Consider the following 18687-nt stretch of genomic DNA (forward strand, 5'->3'; position numbering starts at 1 on the left):
GCACCACTCTCTGGCCGTGTGCCTTCTGTTGGAGACACTCCAACCACTCTGGAAGATTCTGGCCAAATAAATGAGGTACTAGAATGCATGAATGTAGTAGGGAGGTGTGGGGGAGAGTTGTAGAGAAAGACCTGGGTATGCATTTTGGTTTGACTACTTAGTTCACTGACAAGTGTATGCTACTTTTTTCCCCCGTTGGAAAAGTGGGCACAGAATTATCAATTTGTTTGCTAGACTGGCATCAGGAAAGACATTGGGTTTCTGATTCAAATGGCAGACCGGACACATGTTTGTCTCCCCTCAACTCCATCACCCTCATTATAATGAGAGTAATGAATGAAAGAATGGTGAAAGCCAGTAACAGAAAAAAGAGGAAAAAGGGAAAGAGATTATGAGTAGATGAACGGTTGCAATAATTTCAGCAAGATGGAGACGGTTGGGATGTCAATGGACCAAGGAAGGGCCTACAGTGCTCTCAGGAGCATGCATGGGGCCTACAGTGTGCAGAGCCCTTGGACTGGGCACAGCCTTAGATAGCAACAGACTTAGAACAAGGAGGTGTGGCCGAGACAGAAATAAGAAGTGGGGCTGAACCCCGAGGGGGTAATATAGAGCACCCCTTGACCCCTGGAAAGCACAGGCAACCTTCTCCATGAGCTGAGGGACCGTCAGCAAGCACGGGTGTGCACCCAGCAGGGAAGCCCCTGCTCCTTCGGGCTCCCAGCTGGCTTGCCACAGAGTGAAGTGGTCCAATATTAATGCACATATGCATAGAATGATTACAAGCTGGGAGGAGCAGGGAGAGGGGTGGGAGATGCTAGAGCGAGGGAGCTAAATCCTCTCCTCTAATGGTGTGCAGTCTACAGTGACAAGTCAGAAAACTGCAAAACAAGTGTATTATTTTGATATGTGTGGATGTGATGCACAGAAAAGCTGACCCCAGAGGTGGCTGTCCCTGACCTGCTGCACAGGTGGTGGGCTCGAGCTGGGTGCGGGCCTGGTCCTCGGCATTCTAAGCCCTTCTGTGTTACTTGATTTTTTTTTTTTAAACATATGCGTGTAATACATTGATTCACAGTGAAAGGGAAAGATCAAAAAGAGAAAACAGCTGGAAGTGGATTTATGATTACCTAGGAGGGAGTTGACTGGGAAAAGGAGTTTCTGAATGCCAGGTGTCACTCAGACCCCATCGAGTTGTCAGTGGGGCTGTTCAGGTCTGATGCTTCCCGCCAGATATTTGAGCCTGTCTGCGGTGCGGTCGGCTCCAGCCCAGGGATGGGGCAACAGAAGGGACACTGGGGCCAGATTTTGACTCCCAGAGGTTGGAGGGATGAAAGCAAGCAGCACCGTGGAGTCTGCTCTCTCCCTCAGAGAACTGGAGAGTGGCCCTCAGCACACCCCTAACTCTCCCCAAATTGCTGGGGAAAGTGAGAGTAAGGTCTTACTGTGCTCTTCTTTTCTCTTTCTTCTCTCTCTCTCCTTCCCTCCCTCCTTTCCTTCTCTCTCTCCTTTCCCTCCCTCCCTCCTTCCCTCTTTCCCTCCTAACCTCCTTCCCTCTCTCCCTCCTTCCCTCCTTCCTTCCTTCTGAAGAATAGCTCCATTGAGATTGCTGGCAACTGCCACGTATGGAGTGAAGCAGTTGTTTAAACTGGGCAGTCACAGCCTATGTCTCAGTCAGGCCCCACCTCCTGCCCCTGAAGGGTTTTCTTCCCACTCCTAGCTCCCTCAGTATATTAAATTATCTCAGAGACATTACATCCTAGTGGACATCAGGCGTCAGGTAAATTTTTGGAGTTTTGCCTTCCCCAGGATATGTGTGGACCAAATCAGAAGTGGTTGACAGCAGAGTCAGTGATCAGACAGGTAGCAGGGTCCCTATAATCACGAGTGGATGCCTCAGATCCATCATCCTAACGCTTAGTTTGGAAAAGAGGGTGATGAACAGGTAGAGTCAAGGACACCACATCTTGGGTGCACTTTGACCCTTTCTCATGCATCCTGAGCTGCGAAGGTTTCCCTCCTTGTCCTTATGGTTCCCCTTTATGGCTGTATGACTTACATCTGGAAGCTTGCCCGGGCCCGGGGCCCCACTCTGGACCTCCACTTGCCATCACAGCAGCTCATCAGCCTTTTGTAGCTCTTTGGCACAGGTAGCAAAAAGATTTCTCTTCATTAGAAGAAGGATCTTCATGACCACCCCAGTTTCCCCACTTGCCTCCTCTCCAAGCCTCCTCTTCACGTTTGTTAGGGTTGGGAGGAGGAATGGAGCTGTGGCCGTGAACATTTGGGTCTTAGAGCTGCCCGCCCACCACGCCTTGCGGGAACATTCCCTCGAGTTAGCCTTCTCCTCAAGCTTTCTTCTACAAGATGTGCCTACAGACACGTACAGTCTTACACACACAGAAACCTGGCTGTTTATACTGGAACACCACACAGATGTCCCCACTGACGTGGGTTCTCACCCGTTCAAAGTGGGCTCCTTGAATAAATGTATTCCGATGATACTGCCAATGCTCATAATATTAAAAAACAAAATGGGGCGCCTGGATGGCTCAGTTGGTTAAGCGTCCGACTCTTGATTTCAGCTCAGGTCATGATCTCAGGGTCCTAGAATCAAGCCTCCCATTGGGGTCCACCCTTGGCATGGAACCTGCTTGAGATTCTCTTTCTCTCTCCTTCTGCCCCTCCCTCCCCCCCCCCCCCCCCTAAAAAAAACAAAACAGAACTGTGGAATTCCCTTCAAAGCCTCAGAACATTATTTTGAAGACTTTCATGGTTGCAAGTCTATTTAAAAATTAGTTTTTCCTTAAATCAACTCTATTGAAATATAGTTTACATATAATAAAGTACTCAGATTTTAAATGATTGATGAGTTTTGACAAATTATACACCTGTGTAAATACTGCCATAATCAAAATATAAAATATTTTGGGACGCCTGGGTGGCTCAGAGGGTTAGGCATCTGCCTTTGGCTCGGGTCATGATTCCGGGGTCCTGGGATCGAGCCCCGTGTCGGGTTCCCTGCTCAGCAGGGAGTTGCTTCTCCCTCTCCCTCTGCCTTTCTCCTGGCTTGTGCTCTCTCTCTCTCTTTCACTCTCTCTCTCAAATAAATAAATAAAATCTTTAAAAATATATATAAAATATTTCTACCACCCCAGAAAGCCCCTTCAGACATAAATGCAAACGTCTAACTTTTTAGTTTGGGTTTAGAAACCCCCAACAATGATCTAGCGTTGAGCCAAGTAAATGAGTGGGGCAGCAGAGCGGACACATGCTGCTTTGTGCCTTGTGACCTTGGCGGCCTGTGGACTGACCTAAGGCAGCGCTGAAGGGGGGTTCTTATATGACTGAGGACAGACCATTGGAATGAACCTGCAGCTTCCTGAATGGCTACTCTGATGGATAAGTTTCTTGAGCAAGAACTCATGAGTTAGAGTATTTAAAGACACATTCATTCACTTGACAACCGAGCCCCAGCTACGGACCAGGCATCGTTCCAGGCAATAGGGAAGTGGCACCCTAAAAACCATTCATCATTTTTCCTCCCTGCAGTCGCTGTCTGGTGGGGGGACATGCCAGTAGGTGAGAATGATGTAATTTTAGGAAGCAAGAAGTGCCACGAAAAAGAAAAAAAGTAGAGTGAGGGGATAGAAAATCATGGTGCGCTATTTTAGGAAAGATAATACGGCCATGTAACACATCTTTATTTTATTTTCGTTTTGTGAAGAAATCACAAGGCTGATTCTACCGTAAGCTGCTTTCTAAAAGTGACATGGGATCTTCCTTAAAATGTATTTTGCAAAGTACTATTATCTGTTTTATATATATATTTTAAAAGTGTATGTTGGGGGAAGGGAGCTCCATGGCTGGAGAAGTATGGAGAAAGTTGGATAAAACAGTTAAGCAGTTCTTCACCAAAGACTTTCTCAGAGTCTTTAATATACTAATATGAATTGTAAATATTCATGAGGCAGGATGATAGTAAGCAAAATAGTAAGGTGCTGCGTGGCACCTTGTGGGAAATTCTGCTCTAGAGTTCTCATGCAGCAACAGAGAGGCTCAGTTACTTGGGCAAGTGAGGCGAGTGGAAGAAGTCTCCACTTACTGAGTATCCCTCACATGTGCGACACTCGCTGTGGTTCAGGCAGGGGGCCGGGTGCTTAAATGTGGAGGCCCCACAGCAGCACCGTGAACAGGAATCATCATTGCTCCCTTTTCGTAGCAGGGAAGCTGCTATCAGAGAGGTTAAGATACGGAGCCAAGGGTCACGCCATTCCTTGCAGAGTCGGGATTGGAACCTACACTTGTTTGACTCTGAATCCAAACTATCCAAACCCATAACACTGTGTTGTCTAAAGGATGGTGGAGGGTGATGGCAGCCCAACTAGCCAACTTTTTCCTTCTCCCACCAGGGCATCCACATAGACTCTTAAACCCCATGTTCTATTTCTCCTGCGTCGAGTATTTGTTGTGCCGTGTCATGCTGGCCATGGACTGGGTTCTCGGTAAGGTCAAGCAGCCTGGGGGGTGGTGCCAGGGTCCGGTCCACAGAAGCTCAGTAGGTGGGGCCCGATGGCTGTGACCCTGAGTGGCCCTGGCCAGAATGCTCTGCTGGAACCATCCAACCATTTCTTCCCCTTGCTGGCATTTTCTCCCTTGCGGCCACGTATCTTCTCATTCCTCTCCATCCGCTGAAGCCATTGGAATGAGGGGCCCGCATGTATGCCAGCACGTCTGCCAGGACACCCGGAAGACACCCAGACCCGACAGGCCTGCAGTGGCCAAACACTGGTGATGAAGTCGGCTCCGTGAGGGGGCATAGGACGTGGAAAAGTGCCGGCTGGCTCTAGGTGGAGTCTCCCACCTAGTATCGGGGGGAGAAAATAGGGGGTTTCTGTATTTCCTGGAAAGAGCAAAGGCATACCTTTCAGGAGAGACCTGAGACAGATTTTTTCTCCCACTGTGCTCACCTTCCTCTCATGAGACTGCTGGGGGGCTTGGTAGAGGTTAGTCACTCTTACTAATTCATTACTAATTTGGTTAGAGGGAGACTGGCCTTTTCTGAGCTTTATGCTCAGAAACTCAGGTGTTCCACAGCTGAGCTCGCTGTCCCCCCTCTCCGTATACACCCCTCCACCTGTGGCCGCTGTCTCCACACATGGCCTTGCCCCCTTCCTGGCGCTGGGGCTGGAGACTCTGCCCCTTTTCTTCCACCTTGAATCGGTGACAGCCTTGTCACTTCAACCTCTGCAGGTCCGTCCCTGCATCCCCACTGCCGTCCTTTGGTCCAGACCTCGTACTCTGTCCCAGCTGTTTTGACAGCCCTCACTCCTGCTGGTGCTACCTCTAATGCCAGCCGTGTGCCAAGCCGTCAAGAGGCCGCTACAGCAACAGGGTACTGGGATTTTTAGAAGCAGCTTCGAACTAGACTCATAACTGAGCCCCGTGCTGGGCAAAACGAGCCCAGAGGACATAGTTATCCAGACCAAGAAGGGGAAGATAATTCTGTCCAGAGAGTGAGCGAAGACACAGACAATGGCTGTGTGCTGTGGGGAACTTGAGTCGTATGACCCTGGTGGAGTTTGAAGGGCAAGCAGTGTGGCAGCAGGCGCTGCCGGCAATCCAGTGCTGCGTCACAAAGCAACCCGAAACCTAGTGCTTCGAACAATGACAGCATTCAGTTTGTTCACACATCTGCCATCTATGTAAGGATTGGTGGGATAGCTCATTTCTGTTCCACCTGGCGTGAAGGCTGGGGCTGGAATCCCTCTGGAGGCTCTTTCAGTAACATGTCCGGCAGTGGATGCTGGTTGCAGATGGAAACTTTAGCTGGAGTTGGCGGGAACAGCGACATGTGACCGCTCCATGAGCAGGGAAGACTGGGCTTCCTTACAATGTGATGTCTGGTTTCTAAGGATCCCAAGAGAGGAGCCAGATGGATCCTCTATCAGGATTTAACTTCAGAGGCCGCAGAGCATCAGTTCTGCTTCATTCTCTTCATTAGAAGCAAGTAACAAAGATCAGCCTTGATTGAAGGGGAGGGAACACAGACCCCACCTGTTGATGAAGGAATGTCGTTGTCACACTGGAAGACATGCGTGTAGGACGGGAGATACTGGGGTAGCCATCCTCATAAAATACAGTCAGCCGCAGCAGGGCACAGAGCTGGAGGCAGGCAAGGTCTAGGTTCTGCAGCATCTTCAATACCATACCAAAGGCATGGGTTTTTATTTTGTAGGAGGCAGGGGGGCCAGTGAGCCATGTTAATTTGGCGATAGCCTGCTCACATTTGAGTTTGAGAAAGCTGTCTCTGGGGTGGTGGGATGGAGGGTTTTAAGGGGGCAGCCAGTGAGAGATTGCTGCAGTAATCCAGGGAGAGAGGGGGGCCCGAGACAAGACATGACCTGCACACACAGTGCAGGTCGAGTAGGAGAGGCGCCAAGGAGAAATCAGGGGGCTTCCACCAATTTTGATTCAGGAGGCCTGCGTTTGGGCCTGACTTCTATATTTCAAAGACACCACCACCTCCCACCAGGTGATTAGGGATCAAAACAGAGTTAAGAGCCACCAATTTAGCCCAGTTACCTCACAGGGAAATCAAGGGCCCAAGAGACCGGGCACTGGCTAAGGGTTGCATGGTGGGGTGAGAGGCAGGCCCCAAACTGGTCCACCCCAGGCATCCCAAGGGCCTGGCCCTTAAGCCCAGAGGGCTGGCTGCATGCAGGATGCTGTGCAGGCATTTGGGATCCCCCTCTCTGGACTTCAGTTTCCCCGTTTGTAAAAGACAGTGGGACTAGTTTTCCAAAATACCTTTATCAAAAAATCTTAAGAATTCCAAAATACGAGGTGAAGCAGAGCAAAGGCTCCCTAGGGAGGCAGGGGTGGAGTGCTACCTCTGCCTCTAGATGTAGAGGCTTCCTTCCGTCCCTGGTGAGGAGCTAGGTGGCCACGGGCTCAGGCAGGAGGCAGTTGGGAGAGGCATGTGGTTTTGTGGGTGTAATGGCCTCCTTGGATTTGGAAACTGTGAGCATGATGTGTGGGCAGGCAGCCAGTGCCGGGCCCTGTCAGAAGCCCCAGGCTGGCCTCACAAAGGCTCTGCCCCGGCAGGTAGGAGAGGGAATGTCAGCTCTGATCCCACAGCCCGGAGAAAGGCCCCTGCACAGGAGGTGGGCTCAGCTGTGCAAGGAAACGGAAATGAAGGTGGAGCCCCAGTAACTGTCCTAGATGCCAGCCCTTCAATTAAGAGAAGAACTTGGGCAGGCTATGACACATCAGGGCCCCCCACCCTTCCCTGAAGGAAAAGTGCGGTCTCCAGAAAGGGGCACCTCACAGGGGAGCTCAGCGATGTGGGGCTCCTGGCTCTGAGCCTGCTCTGGCCCAACCCACCAGCCGAGAACCCAGGAAATCCCAGAGCTCAGCCTGGAGCCAAGTCCAGATGCTACAAACCGCTGTCCACCCTCCGCGTTGGGTATCTGTCCCATCAATCCAAAACTCACATCCCCATTTCCTCATACCTACAGGACAGGCATATGGGGTGCGGTAGGAGGCAGAGACAATGGCCTGGGGCCTTCCCAGGGCCCCTATTATCCATCCAGGAGAAGCAAGCACAATCACAGATACCCCAGATAAGAGGTGATAACAAGCTTGGGGGGGGGGGGCATTCAAACCAGGCGGTTTGCATCTTCATGGTGCATTAGAGGGGAGCCTCGGAGAATGGGTGTTAATGGTGGAGAGGAGAATGGAGGACAGCTCAAGAGGCGTGAAGCAGTGTGACCTAGGGCTTGTTGTGCCCCTGGGAGTGACCGGGACTGGCTGGAGAGTTGCCTCCAGGCCTCCGAGGACACAGGAGGGAGGGCAGAGCAGTGCCCACTGGGCACAGTGGTGCAGCAAGGGAAATCAACAATGCTGAGTGCCCTGGATGTGGGGAGTCGGGCCTTTGCCTCGGGGGCGCTTCTCCAGCCCTGTGGTTTTGCGGGGCCACTTATGCTGACCGGGATGTGAACGGCAGGAATGGAGGGAATGGCTGACAGCGCTGAGCCAGCGCACGGGGTAAAGCACTGGTGTCACCCTCAGGACCCTCCCATGACGGAAGTGTTCCCAGGTAACAGGTGAGCAAACGGGCCAGACGGCTGGGCCTCCCTGCTGCAGAGGCCCCACAGGGGAAGGCCAGGGTCACCACAGCAGGGCTGGCTGTCCCGAGGCCTCACCGGCCGGTGTCCCCCCGCAGGTGTTCGTGCTCTGTCACGGCCTCCTGCAGCTCTGTCAGCTCCTGTACAGCGCCTACTTCAAGAGCAGCCTCACCACCATCGAGAAGCGCTTTGGCCTCTCCAGTTCCTCCTCGGGTCTCATTTCCAGCTTGAATGAGGTAAGCAGGAGGTTCTGGTCATCCGACCGCACGTGTGCACCACCCGAGCCCAGGGTCCGGTTGGGGGCTCTGCGCAGGGCAGGGGAATGGGGAGCTGGGACGTACCCATGGGGGATAGGAGCGGCTAGATGCAGCAGGCGCGGTGGCAACTGCATTTCCTGAGGCTTCCCTGCACCCGGCACTGAGCAAAGAGCTCTGGCAGCGCCTGACCCTGGGGCCTGGTCACAGCGGCCCTGTGAGCAGGTGCTCTACTCCTCCCACCTGACGGATGAGCCTTCAAACTCTGTGTCTCTCTGATTGAGTTCCAGGGCCACGCACAAGCTGACGCGGCCTCTGCTCGTCTGCAGTCCGGGGGCGGACGAGTCTTAGGCCTGCAGGTGGAGAAGCAGCCCCAGGCCCGAGCCGCAGCTGCGCAATGGCCTTCACTCCCAAACAAGCTCGGATCTCTGTGACCTCCCGGCAACGGGGATTTCACACTGTCCCTCAGTGACCGCACATCAGAGTTGGAGGAGGATGGGGCGGCCCCAGAGACCCGGAGTGGGAGGTCAGAGGGCAGGGTCAGCCAGGGGTCACTGGAAACCAGGGAGGGAAAGGCCGGGGACCCCGCAGCCGAGCTCCCTCCGTTTTGGCCGCCACACCGGTGGCTCCACGTGAGGAGATGGGGCTCCCTGGCCTGGCTTCTCTCCTCTCTTTCCGCAAGGCCCACTGTTCTGGGATGGAGGCATGGCCTCCCCCTCCCAGAGCAGAATTCGATCCTCCCTTGAGTTAGTGGAATTCAGGTCCATGTAGTAATCTAGAGCCTGGCCTCCACCAGGGCAGCTTCTAAGATGGAGCCATAAAAGAAAGTGGGGTGCCTCCTAGCACCACCCTCAGCCGCCACCTTTCAGTTTCCCCACCCCCCATCCTGCTCCCAGCTGGAAACGCTCCTTTGCACTTCACTCCTTCACCCTCAATGGCCTACACAGCAGTGCCCTCAGGAGCCCCTGCCCAGATTCCCCTTGCAGTCCTAGGAGTGGGGGTGTCTCTGCATAGCCATGGTTTCCAGATGAGGAAGCTTGCATCTAAAGCCCAGGTGCCCCATCCAGGCTGGCCACATCCATGCACACAGGGCAGCCAATATCTGAGCCCAGGTCTGTCTGATGGCCCCCATGCTAAGGCCTCCCTCTGAAGTCCCAACCCCCCTCTTCCACCCATCCTCCCCACTTCCTTGTCCACAGCCCTGCTCTGCTCCAAATCCTCTCCTCCAAGCACATGGCCAGAGTCTGTCTTGGTGCCCCTCTCTGCACGCACTCCTCCCGACATGGGCTGTCTTCCGCACCTGGGACATGCAGGGACTTGCCCACATGCAGCGCTGTGGCCCATCAGTCATCCCTGCTGGCCTCAGGCCCTCTCCTCTGAACTCCCTCCCAGAGCCACTGCTTCCTGTCTGTGTCTGTGTGTTTTAGGGTGTGTGTATGTGTGTGCGTGCACACGTGTGTCTGTCTGTGCGTCTGTGTCTCGGCTTCCTGGTGATGCCGGTGACCGGTCTACCTCTCCACGTAGGCTGTGCTCTTGCAGCTCGGCCAGCTCCCGTATAGCACCGATCACAGCACAGGGACCTGGCAGCCCTCCCACAGACTGCACCCTCCTCGGGTTGGCCTATGACTTTAATAATGCCCCTGGCACATATTGTCCTCACTCGTGAAGGGAAAACAGAATCTCTGACATTTGGGTCACTGCAGTCCTATCCTAAGACCCTGGCAGGCATCACTGATCAACCACAGTCGTCTTTCCAGCTGAGTCCAGACTCTGACTCCTTCTCAGCACGGTGTTCTAGGCACGCTGCTAATCAGTAACAGATTAGTATCAGGCTGCTGCCCAGTCTGAGAGCCTTCCAGGCTGATGGGTGAGTGATCGGGAGAGGAGGGCTGGGTGCAAAAGGCCAGTGGCAGGATGAGGAGCTTGGCTGATGGGAGAAGACATGGGCATCTTGCCCTGTGAAGCAGCTGCTTCTCCTGCCCACTGCTAAAGGCCAGGCCTGAGCAGACAAAATCAGAGGGAGCCCTAGAGGCCCCACCCTTAATGCCTCCCACCAGTTTGCCCGGGGCCTCCTGGGTTTGGGACACTGATGCGCAGGGATGTGTTACAATGGGGCTTGGGTTGTAGAAGGGCTGAGGGGCTGAGTGGTGGACTATAGAGGCCCTCCCCTCCTTAGCTAGAACAGCTTCATGTATATATATAAAATGATATATTGTATCATATTGTATCATATTGTATTATATTATATTATATTATGGAAAAACTGTTTTTGCAAAGGGACTCCACTGCTGAAGAAAAGTTTGGGGACCCAGGACTTAAGCCAGCATCAGCCATAACAGCTGTGGAGGTCCCACTTCCTGCCGAGAAATGAGCGCACGCCCTGGGAGTGCTGGAAGGGCCAGTCCAGATGGGCAGGGTCGGGGCACCCCAGGCCTTCCTCCCCCTTTGGGGCACTCTGCCATCCCTCACCCAGACCTTTTAAAGTCAGTTTCAGTTAGTTTAGCTGGTGTAGTCTGACACTTACAATCATTTCTTGAAAAATGATAGAGAAAAACATGGGGAGATAAAATCTAAGAAGCTTAAGAATAATGCTTTGCTTCCAGGTATGGGTTTCAGAATCTCCTAGAATGATATCTGGCCAGGGGCTAGAGCCACCCCCTGGATCAGGCTGGGCTCCCTCCCCACACACCTTCACATCCCCTTTCTGTGTGTGGTCTTCTGGGCAATTGTGTCCTCTTGAACAAGCCTATCATTTGTTCATTCATTTACTTACTCAACAAATATTTGATGAGCACCAACTATGTGTCAAACACCACTCTAGGTGCAGGGAGGCAGGAATGAACAGACAGAAATCTCTGCTCATATATCATTCTAGTGATAAATATAACATTTGTTTATAGAAGTAAATAAAACTTGGTAGATCAGATTATAGTAAATGTATTGAAGAAAAATAAAGTCATGGAGGGGAGTGGTGGTTATATTTGAAATAACTATTTAAATTATAAAAATATTCAAATGTAATTTAAATTATAAAATATATTTAAATATAACTTAGATCATAAGTGATATTTAATTATTATAAATATAAGTTATACTTAACTCCTTTTTTATTGAGATATAATTGACATTTAACGTGATACTAGTTTCAGGTATACAACATAATGATTGGACCTTTGTATATATTGCAAAATGATCACATTTGATCACATTAATGACCACAATAAGTCTAGTTAACATCCAGCACCTCACATAGTTACAACTTTTTTTTCTTCTGGTGAGAACTTTTAACATCTACTCTCTTAGCCAATTTCAAATAAACAATACAGTGTTATTAACTGTTGTCACCATGCTGGGCATCACATCCCAGTACTTCTTTGATAACTGGAAGTTTGTACCTTTTGAGCACCTTCACACATTTCACCCACCGCCACCCCCTTATTTTTCAGAGAAGCCCTTCATAAGAAGTTTCCATCTCAGCAGAGGTCTAAAGTAGGTTAGATGTCAGGGGAGCCCTGTGGACAGGTGAGAGAAGGGGCAGCAAGTACAAAGGCCCTGAGGAGGGTATGTGTGTGCAGCTAGGAGAACAGCTGGAGGCCGAGTAGCTGGGGCAGAGGGGAGGAGAGGGATGGAGAACAGGTCAGAGCCTTCACGGGGAAGCAGGCTCTGGGACAGACTTTGCCTTTACTCTTTTGGGTTTGAACGGAGGTAACGTGGTCTGACGTGTCAGCAGGACCGCTCTGGCTGCTGGGTGGAGAATAGGCTGCAGGGAGGCAAGAGTGGAGGCAGGAGACCCAGGGAGGAGGCTGCTGTAAGAAGTTCAGATAGGATACTGCAATGGCTCAGACTAGGAGGTAGTGATAGAGGTGGAGAGAAGCAGCTTCCAAGGGGCTGCTGAAGGTCCAGCCAGCGGGATTGCTGACAGCTGCATGTGGCTGTGAAAGAGCAGTCAGGGATGATGCCCAGGTGTTTTGCTTGAGTCATTGGTAGGATGCAGGTGCCATTTACTGAGATGAGGATGACTAGGGTGGGGGGACCAGGTTTTCAGGGGGAAGATGAGGCGTGACGTTTGGGTGTGCTAATCCTGTGAGAATTAGAAGCACACACAGAACATGGAAAGCCATGGGACCAGAGGAGCTCACCAGGACAAGAGTGGAGGTTCAGGGACTGAGCTATAAGAGTTGAGAGTTCAGGGAGGCGAGGAGGAACCAGCCAAGGAAATGGAGAAGGAGCCGCCTAGGGGAAGAAAACTAGGAGAAGGTGGTATCCAGGAAACTCAGTGAAAGAAATGTTTCAGGAAGGAATGGTCATCTGAATCACATGGTGCTGAGAAGTCAAGTAAGAAGAAAACTGAAATTTGGCCAGTTGGTGATCTTGATAAGAACCACATACCAAGACTCTGTCTCCTATTTCCTGAGACGGGGCACCTGCTTTTCCAGCCAGAAGGAGACTGTGGTGTGGACAGGGCAGGGCTGTGGGTACTGACATTCAGGGCTCCTCCAGTCCAGATGAGCTTACATTCTGGGCCAGAGGATCATCTCTTTGGATGGAGTTGTAGTCAGAAGATCTGCCAACACCCTGTTTTATCATTTAAGACCTTGCTCCCTAAGCTGGGCCCTCACTTCCCTTCCCTGGCTCAGGGTGGGGCTCAGAGATCACACCTTCCAGGGAGCACCAAGAACATGGAGTTACTGATGTTTACAGCCAGGAAGAAAGAACTTAGGGGTGACTTAGTCCTCCTCCCTCACTGACAGGAGTGGAAGTAAGCCCAAGGAGGGCCAGGGGCAGGTCAGTAGCAGAGCTGCTGGGGCAGAAACCCACTTCTCCGAGAGGCAGTAGACCAGTCCAGTTAAGACTGGGTGCTTTAAACTCATGCAGTCCCTGTTCAAGCTACCTCCTAATCTCATGGCCAGGACAAGTTACTGACTATTCTGAGTCCCACTGTTGTCACAAAAAAGAGAGTTGTTGCATGATGAAATGAGATAGTACACATTGCTTGGTGGTTATTCTGACCACCAAGCCAACATCCCTAGGGCATTTAGTTAGAGAGTATGTGCTGTTCCTAGGAGGCAGCCAGAACTGGAAGCTTCCTTGGACTTTGCCCCAAGAGGTTTGGCCTAAGATGGTTGAAATTTAGGCTATGAGCTTTTCATGGTCTCTAGATGCTTCCCTTTGTCTGATCCAGGAGGCTGAGGCTGGGAAGGGAATCTGACAATAGGGGAGAGCTGAATCAGCACATCCTGGGCCCACTGTGAGGCTCTCTGGGTGAGGCTGACACGTGGCCTCTTGCGTCTCTGCTTCTCCTGGGCCAGCTACAGTCAGGTCTTCTCTGTGGGTGAGTAGGGACGAAGTCTCTGGTCTCACTCAGCCCCTCTGCTCTCTCTGCAGATCAGCAACGCCATCCTCATCATCTTTGTCAGCTACTTTGGGAGCCGGGTGCACCGTCCACGGCTGATTGGCATTGGGGGTCTCCTCCTAGCCTCGGGTGCCTTCGTCCTCACCCTCCCACACTTCCTCTCAGAGCCCTACCAGTACACCGTGGCCAGCGTTGGTAAGTGGCCTCCAACCCCTGCTTCAAGGGGATGAGGAAGGAGTGGGCATCTCACCAAAGTTGGTGGGGATGCTTCTGGGGCAGTGGATACCACTCTAGGCCATGCTGTCCTCTCCCACCAGAAAGGGTCTTTGGCTTTCATTGTTTTGCTACTCCCCAAAGCACATCTGAAAGTGAAAACATACGAAATTATGCAGAGCTTTGGAGCAGCCCTGACTTGCTGAGATCAGAGCGTGCAGCTGGTGACTCGCCTCCCCCTCTGATTCCCTGTAATCCCCTGTGCTTCGTGCAAGGAATGATCCAGTACACACAAGTGGGGATGCTTTCGAGCAGTGCCTGTGGTGGGCTTGGCGGAGGCTCAAAGCATTGCCCGTGATGAGATCTGTGGATTTTCTGCGTGTTAAATCATGTGTTTAATACTTCCTGACATTTGTACAATCATCCATCATTCTTTAGGTTATAATACACATAAACTGTGATCTCATTTGATTTTCCTGGACACCTGTGAAAGGTAGAGAAAAGGTCTAAGATGAGAACTTGGCACTCAAAGTTGTCTAGTAACTTTCCCAAGGGCACCAGTTAGGGAGAGACAGACCCAGGTCTCCTGATTCTCAGACAAGTGTCCCCTTCTGCAACACAGAGTCTCTGGTTCTTAGTGACATGCCCTGTGGTAGGGAGAGATGTATGAGGATTTTACATAAGTAATAAATAAGGACTTAAATAACACGAACTTGCCTGGTAAGAGTTCCCTTGTCTTTAAAAAATTATTTTATTTTTAATATGAAAAAATCAAAATATAGCAAAGTAAATAATACAACAAACACTTATATACTGATAATGAAGATTTATCTGTTTTCCTTCAGATACCTCTTCTTTTTTTCTTTTAACAGTTTTATTGAGCCCTAATTCACATACCATACAGCTCACTGTACATTTAAGGTGTTTGGGTATATTATGGTTTTGGGGTGTGTGTGTGTGTGTGTGTGTGTGTGTGTGTTTTCAAGTAGGCTCCATGCTGGGCATGGAGCCCAACACGGGGCTTGAACTCATGACCCCGAGATCAAGACCTGAGGTGAGATTAAGAGTCAGAGGCTTAACTGACTGAGACACCCAGGAACCCCTCTTATGTTATTTTTTAATTGTGGTAAAGTATATATAAAACATAAAAGTTGGGGCTCCTGGGTGGCTCATTCTAATTAAGTGTCTCCTTTTGGCTCAGGTCATGATCCCAGGGTCCAGGGATCGAGGCCCACATTGGGCTCCCTGCTCTCTGGGGAGTCTGTTTCTCCCCCTGCCCCATCCCCCAACTCGTGCTCTCTCTCTCTCTCTCTCTGACTGAAATAAAGAAATAAAATCTTAAAAAAAAACATAAAAGTTGCCATCTTAACTAATGGAAGTGTACAATTCAGTGGCATTAATTACATTCACGATGCTGTGCAACTATCACCACTATTTCCATAATTTTTTCATCAACTCCAAACAGACATTGTACCCATTAAGCAATAACTCCCCACTCCTCTCTCTCCCTAGCCTCTGGTTATCTCTAATCTGCTTTCTGTCTCTATGAATTTGCCCATTCTAGGTATTTCATATAAGTGGAATCATACAATGTGTCCTTTTGTATCTAGCTTATTTCATTTTGCATCATGTTTTCAAAGTTCATCCATGTTGTAACATGTATCAGAACTTCATTTCTTTGTGGCTGAATAATATGCCATTTTATGGGTACAGTACACTTTATGTATCTACTCACCTGTTGATGGACTCTTGGGTTGCCAGATGCCTCTTTTTCAAAAAGAAATAAGACAAGGGTTATTATGCTAAGCGAAATAAGTCAGTCAGAGAAAGACAAATACCATGTGATTTCACTCATATGCACAGTTTAAGAAACAAAACAGGTGAACATAGGGGAAGGGAAGGAAAAATAAAATACGATAAAAACAGAGGAGACAAACCTTAAGAGACTCTTAACTATGGGAACAACTTGCTGGAGGGGAGGGGGGTGGGGTTGCTGGAGGGGAGGGGGGTGGGGGATGGGGTAACTGGGTGATGGGCATTAAGGAGGGCACTTGATGTAATGAGCACTGGGTGTTATATGCAACTGATGAACCACTAAATTCTACCCCTGAATATATACATACACCATATGTTAACTAAATTGAATTTAAGTAAAAAATTTTTAAAAATTAAAAGAAAAGAAAGAAACATTAACTCCTTCTTGGCTCCTCACTTCCTCCCCCACAGGAGGTGGCCACTCGCCTGTAGTTGGTGTGCTTAAGTTCATTGCATATCAGTATACTTTTTCCTTCTAGTGTTATGTCTTATTTCTTTAGGCTTATCTTTTTTCTTCTACTGGTTTGGAAGTTATACAGTATTAGTTATCCTTATGTTGAAACATTTAAAAATTATTAGAGAGTAAGATTGACTTTTCATTGGGGGTGACACATAGTTCTATAAATTTGAACACAATTATAGATTTGTGTAGCCACCACAGTCAGGATATAGAACAGTTCTATCACTCCGACACGTCCATCATGCTATTCTTTTATAGTCACACTCTCCCCAGGCACTGCAACCACTAGCCCATTTCCATCACTATAGTTTTGTGGCTTCGAGAATAACACAGAAATGGAAACATAGAGCATGTAACATCTTGAGACTGGATTCTTTCCTGGGCCATAGGCCTTTGAAATTCACTGAAGTTGTTGCATATATCAGTAGTTCATTCCTTTTAATTGCTAAGTAGTATTCTATTGTACGGATATACCACAGTTTACCTATTCATCCATTGAAAGACATTTGAATTGTTTCCAGTTTGTACCAAGTACAAATAGAGCTGCTATAAATATTTGTGTTCAGGGTTTTTTGTTTTTTGTTTTTTTTGTAAATACAAGTTTATGATGTTGACATCTTTTCATGTGCTTATTTGTCATGCATATATTCTCTTTGGGAAGGTGTCTGTTCAAGCCTTCTGCCCATTTTGTAATTGGATTATTTGTTTTCTTACTGTTCAGTTTGAGAGTTCTTTATAAATTCTGGATACAAATTCTTTATTGGGCAGAAGATTGGCGAATATTTTCTCCCAGTCCTTAGCTTATCTTTTACATTCTTTTAACACTGTCATTTGCAAAGCAAAAGTTTTTCATTTTGATGAAATACAATTTATAATTCTTTTTTCTTTAACGGATCATGCTTTTGGTGCACATTTAAGAACTCTTTGCCTAATTCCAGGTCAGGAAGATTTTCTCCTATGCGTGTGGTTTTTGTTTTGGGTTTTTTTTTTTTTCTTCTTCTTAAGTTTTATAGCTTCCCACTTACATTTAGATCTATGATCCATTTGAGTTAATTTTTTAATAAGATTCTTTTTCTTCTTTTTGCCTATGGATGTTAAATTGTTTTAGTGTCATTCGTCAAAAAGACTATCTTTTGGGGTGCTTGGGTGGCTCAGTCAGTTAAGTGTCTGCCTTCGGTTCAGGTCATGATCCCGGGGTCCTGGGATCGAGTCCCACTTCGGGCTCCCTGCTCAGTGGGGAGCCTGCTTCTCCCTCTGCCTGCCGCTCCCCCTGCTTGTGCTCTCTCTCTCTCAAATAAATAAATAAAATCTATTTAAAAAAAGACTATCTTTTCTCCACTAAATATTTTTCGCACCATTATGAAAAATCAATTGGTCATACTTGTGTGGGTCTTTTTCTAGACTTTCTGTTCTTTTCTAGTAGTCTCTGTGTGTGTTCTTTCCCACTGTCACACTGTCATGACTCCTGCAACTTTATAGTTAAGATTTTAAAATTGGGTACTATGATTCCTCCAACTTTATTCTTCTTTTGCAAAATTGTTTTATCTATTCTTATTCATTTGCCTTCCCATATAAATTTTATAAACAGCTTGTCTATCTAAAAAAGATGCTTCTGGAATTTTTATTAGAATTGCACTAGATTCATAGATCAATTTGGGGACACTGGACACATTTATTGAGTCTGCCAGTCCATGAACACAGTATGCCTCACCCTTACCCTTACATTTTAACACTGACCTATGACTTAACAAACTCTAAAGCTGATGAATGTCTCTATTCTCCAACAGAACAAAGTAAGGATGCTGGGATATTTTACTGCTCACTGTCCTCTTCCATCTTCCATGTTTTTGTTGACCCGTACTTTAGTTCTGCCTGTCTTTAACCTCCCCCCAGTACCCATTATTATTGTAGTCGTTGTTAGTTATAAATAAGTCAGCACTTATGTGTATTTACCCACAAGTTTACTGGTTTCTTTGCTCACAATTGCTTCTTGCATTTCACCTACCCTTGTTGATTTAATTTCCTTTTTCCTGAAATATATTCATTAACATGACTTGCAGGTGGGCCCATGAATGAGAAAAGCTCTAAGTCTGTGTCTGAAAATGTCAGTTTTACCCTTGTCCTCGCATTATGGTTTGGCTACAAGCAGGATTTTAAACTCATAGTTATTTCCTCTCAGTGCCTCTGTCTTCTGGCTCCTCTTTCTGGTACTGGGACTTCTCCATCAGTCTCATTGTCAATCCTTTCTGGTAATTCCGTTTTTTCTCTCTAGTTGACTTTAAGATTTTCTCCCTTCTTTGTGGTCTTGCATGTTTACCATATGGTGTCTAAGTATAGGTTAATTTTTACTTATCTGTTTGGAAATTCAATGTGCTATTTCTTTTGAAGATTAAGGTTTTTCTTTGATTCTGAAAAACTCTCAGCCAGAAATGTTCCCGATATTGCATAGCCCTATTTTCTCCA

General features: G+C 48.5%; 1 protein-coding gene across 1 annotated transcript in view; it reads left to right on the top strand.

Annotated features, from left to right (window-relative positions):
- The window catches only part of SLCO2A1 (solute carrier organic anion transporter family member 2A1), an 81492-nt gene that overhangs the window by 28140 nt on the left and 34665 nt on the right, over positions 1 to 18687 (top strand). Inside the window, exons 2-3 of the mRNA XM_032408669.1 lie at positions 8228 to 8365; positions 13769 to 13931. Of these exons, the coding sequence (XP_032264560.1) occupies positions 8228 to 8365; positions 13769 to 13931 (301 nt within the window). The remainder of the gene's footprint in view (positions 1 to 8227; positions 8366 to 13768; positions 13932 to 18687) is intronic.

The sequence above is a fragment of the Phoca vitulina genome, unplaced genomic scaffold (assembly GCF_004348235.1).
Source record: "Phoca vitulina isolate PV1807 unplaced genomic scaffold, GSC_HSeal_1.0 scaffold10, whole genome shotgun sequence".
Lineage (NCBI taxonomy): Eukaryota > Metazoa > Chordata > Mammalia > Carnivora > Phocidae > Phoca > Phoca vitulina.